Genomic DNA, 3,653 nt, shown 5'->3' on the forward strand with positions numbered 1-3,653 from the left:
ATGTCAACGGCATTAGAGGTGACTGGATTCTTCATGTGTTTGGTCGGCTGGGTGGTTACTGGCCTTGCTGTGGCTAATGACTACTGGAAGATATCTAGTGTGCAAGGCACCGTAATCATTTCAAACCGTCTCTATGAGAACCTGTGGCATGCCTGCGGCGAGGACAGCACTGGAAAGGCCAACTGCCAAGACTTCCAATCCATGTTGGCCTTGCCAGGTAGGAACCAAATTATAATGAAACCAGGTTATTTGCTCTGTAATATCAGCACATCTTAAGAGTAATTAATTGGTAACACAGATAATGTATTACTAATGGTGAACTAACCCAGTTATTAATGATTACTGCATCAGCAACTAATGAAGATTCTACATGATTAATAGATTAAGTAATCATTAAATTGTTATTAGTTAAATGTTTCATAATGTATTAATTCCTTAATAACATATTATATTAACTAATAATGTCAATTAATGTGCTAATTACCACAACGGGTAAAAAGCCATACATTTCAACTTCCAGTTGTCTGCTTTAATTAATCATTAGCTAATAATTTACAAATGTGTCATTATGTTATGACTTTACTTGTTGTGGCACATGACTATTAACTATTTGATTAAGCAATATGTAATTGTGGTTATTGGTTTTGAATTAATTTTGAATTAGTTAATAGTCATGTTAATAATCATCCATTATACTTGGACCAGGAACTACTTGGTAAAACTCTTTATGTCCAATCTCTGGCAGCCATTTTGTGTTGTAACAAACTGTCTATGCCCACCTTTATCTCTTGATTTTATTTTTCAAGTATTACTGGCTTTTATTAACTGATAAACATATACACTAGTGATTGCGGAAACAGAGCTTTTTGAGACTCCGATCCAATCAATTGAACCAATTGCTTTGCAAAATGATTTAATCTTTACTCTGTAAAGAACATTTTATATCCATGGAACCATTCTATTCTTCAATAGTTATTTACAATGAAAAAAGTTCTTTAGATTTTGTAAAAGGTTCTTCACACTAAAAAATGGCTGTGAAAACCACCTTTGACACCTTTATTTTCGAAGTGCTTCAAGGCACTCTAACACATTTGTCATTAAAACTGAATCTTAATTAATAAAACTGACCCAAGACCAGTTAAAACCATATTAGATACTAGTTCTTACATGGGTTTGCCTGTTCAATGCCTCTAGCGGCAAAACCATTTAAACTGTAAAACGTTTTGAAACAGTACTTATGATGTTTGCTGTAATCAGGCCAGTTTGATTCAGCACTGATTCGAAACACGATATTCAAAAAAGTTTAGAAGCTTCATAATGCAGTGTTATGAAAGCACCTATAACTATTCAACTTCAATGCACTTTATTGTCCCCAATGGGGAAATTTGTCTTGGAATCTGGTGCTCACATACACAACTTCAATATTATAAACCATATATCAATGATGCCAATCATAACAAAGGCCTCTATAATGATTTATGATAATCTTTTTTTAATGCATAATTTAACACTTTACCAAAATAGTTTACAGTATAGGCTATCTAAGACTAAAGACTCAAAAATCAAAGACTAAACTTTTTTTTGTCCTTCTTTTCAGTTCATATTCAAGCATGTCGAGCTTTAACAATCATCGCCATGATCATGGGGCTGGTCGGTATAATTTTATCTACCATGGGGCTGAAGTGCATTAAGATTGGGTCAAAAACAGATGAGTCAAAAGGCAAGACTATGGTCATTGGCGGCATTATCTTCATCCTTGCAGGTAATCATAAATACAGTTTCCATTTGAACATGCAGTTTCTATTACTGTTTAGTTGTCTGCATGTTTCCACCTATAGTATCTATACAATGATATAATAATTTAGAAATATTTATATCTCCATAGGTCTTTGCACTATGGTGGCTGTATCTTGGTACGCTGCACGGATTGTTGCAGAATTTAATGACCCGTTCTATGGTGGCGTCAAGTGAGAACTTATATTCACACACATTCTCAAATGCACACACGTTTACTTATTTAAATGGGGATATTCCATAGACTTTTGTTGTTTTATATACAGCTAATTACTATAACCTAACCCAAATCTACATTCTAACCCTAACACTTGGCAGGAGGTTTCTAGTATGTCAAATTCTCTAGGGTGTCAAATTCTGCTCCTGGAGGGCCACTGTCCTGCAGAGTTCAGCTCCAACCCTCATAAAACACATTTGAACCAGCTCTTTACTAGAAACTTCCAGGCAATTGAATTGTAGCAGTTTGAAGAGAAACTCTGCAGGATGTTAGCTCCCTAGGAGCAGGATTGGACGCCCCTGCTCTAGAGGTAAAGTCACAATAAAGAAAAATAATGTGAATCATGACTCCCCACTCAATCATCAGACCAATAAATAAACAGAAACAAATGACAACTCAATATATTGTGTTTTACAAATTAGGACATCCTCAAAAAGAGTACTGTCAGGTTTAGCTCACTTTGAGATACAAATTTATTCCCGATATGTTGTTGAGTAGGTACAAACACTTAACTCTCTGCCTTTGTTTGCAGATTTGAGCTGGGGACTGGTCTCTATATAGGTTGGGCTGGTGCAGCGCTGTGTATTCTGGGCGGTGCATTCCAGTGCAGTGCCTATCAAAGAGTCTCTAAAGGAAAAGACAAAGGGTAAATCTCACACTAAAGACATTTCTCTATACTGTGAAAAAAAAATGTAACCAGGAAAATTAGTTAACTGGTTAACTGTTAGTTACCTTAGCATATACGGTGAAAAACTGTAAATAGTTTATCGCATTATTGTCAAATGTATGTTTTTTTTGCAAGGAAAACTTTGAATTACCATATAATTTACAATTAAAAAAATCCCTGTTACACATAACACATGATTATATATATTTTTTTTATAAATAATTTCGTTTCTTACTTACTTTTGTTATCAAGTAATGCTCATTAGTGTGTTTTGTGTGACATATTATGTAATTTAGTAAAAGTGACAATGAACAGGACACTTACGATAAACCTGCCACCTATTATTGTGCTGGATATTAGTACATTGTAAGATTTAGCTAAAGTAGATATCACGTATAAATATAATGAAATATAAGGTTATAAGTTGTAAAATATACAGGCATTCTGTAAAATGTTGAAAAAAGTGTTGTAAAATTGTCAAGTGAAATTACTAGTGAAATTTAACAGGTTATTTTTTACAGTGTATAGGCCCCTCATTTCATAACCTTTACTTATGTAGGACTTTTTTTCTGTGTGTTATATCTTTTTAACAGGGCATACTACCCCGGTGGTAAGCCAAAGACAATCTATACTGCAGCTCCATCTAACGCAGAGACGTCAAAAGCTTACGTTTGAGGCACCAGGGTCACCCATATTAACAAGGCTAAACTTTTGTTACGTTGATGTTTGTTTTACTCAATTGTGTTTTTGCTACTTTTTTTGTTTTAGGACAAATCATGACAAATGTAAAGATCACTTAAATTATAATGAATGCTGAACTTATGGAATAAAATATGTTCTGTGATTTAAGATATTTAGATATTTTGCCATGGTCTTTAGACTTATGTTTTTTTATGTATAGGGGAGACTGGGGCAAGCTTTCTACAGCAGGGAATATTTCTCATCGTGGGTTCATTTGGGCACATACATTACATG

General features: G+C 34.2%; 1 protein-coding gene across 1 annotated transcript; it reads left to right on the forward strand.

The window, feature by feature from the left end:
• Positions 1 to 3,353, forward strand: cldn15la (claudin 15-like a; the record flags this gene model as incomplete). The annotated part of the gene is made up of 5 exons (XM_079819170.1): positions 1 to 217; positions 1,598 to 1,762; positions 1,886 to 1,967; positions 2,544 to 2,657; positions 3,272 to 3,353. The coding sequence occupies 5 exons, from the start codon at positions 1 to 3 to the stop codon at positions 3,351 to 3,353; spliced, it is 660 nt and encodes a 219-aa protein (XP_079675296.1).
• Between the last annotated feature and the right edge of the window lie 300 nt (positions 3,354 to 3,653).

This window comes from Gobio gobio (genome assembly GCF_949357685.1).
Source record: "Gobio gobio genome assembly, chromosome: 6".
In the NCBI taxonomy this organism is placed as follows: Eukaryota; Metazoa; Chordata; class Actinopteri; order Cypriniformes; family Gobionidae; genus Gobio; species Gobio gobio.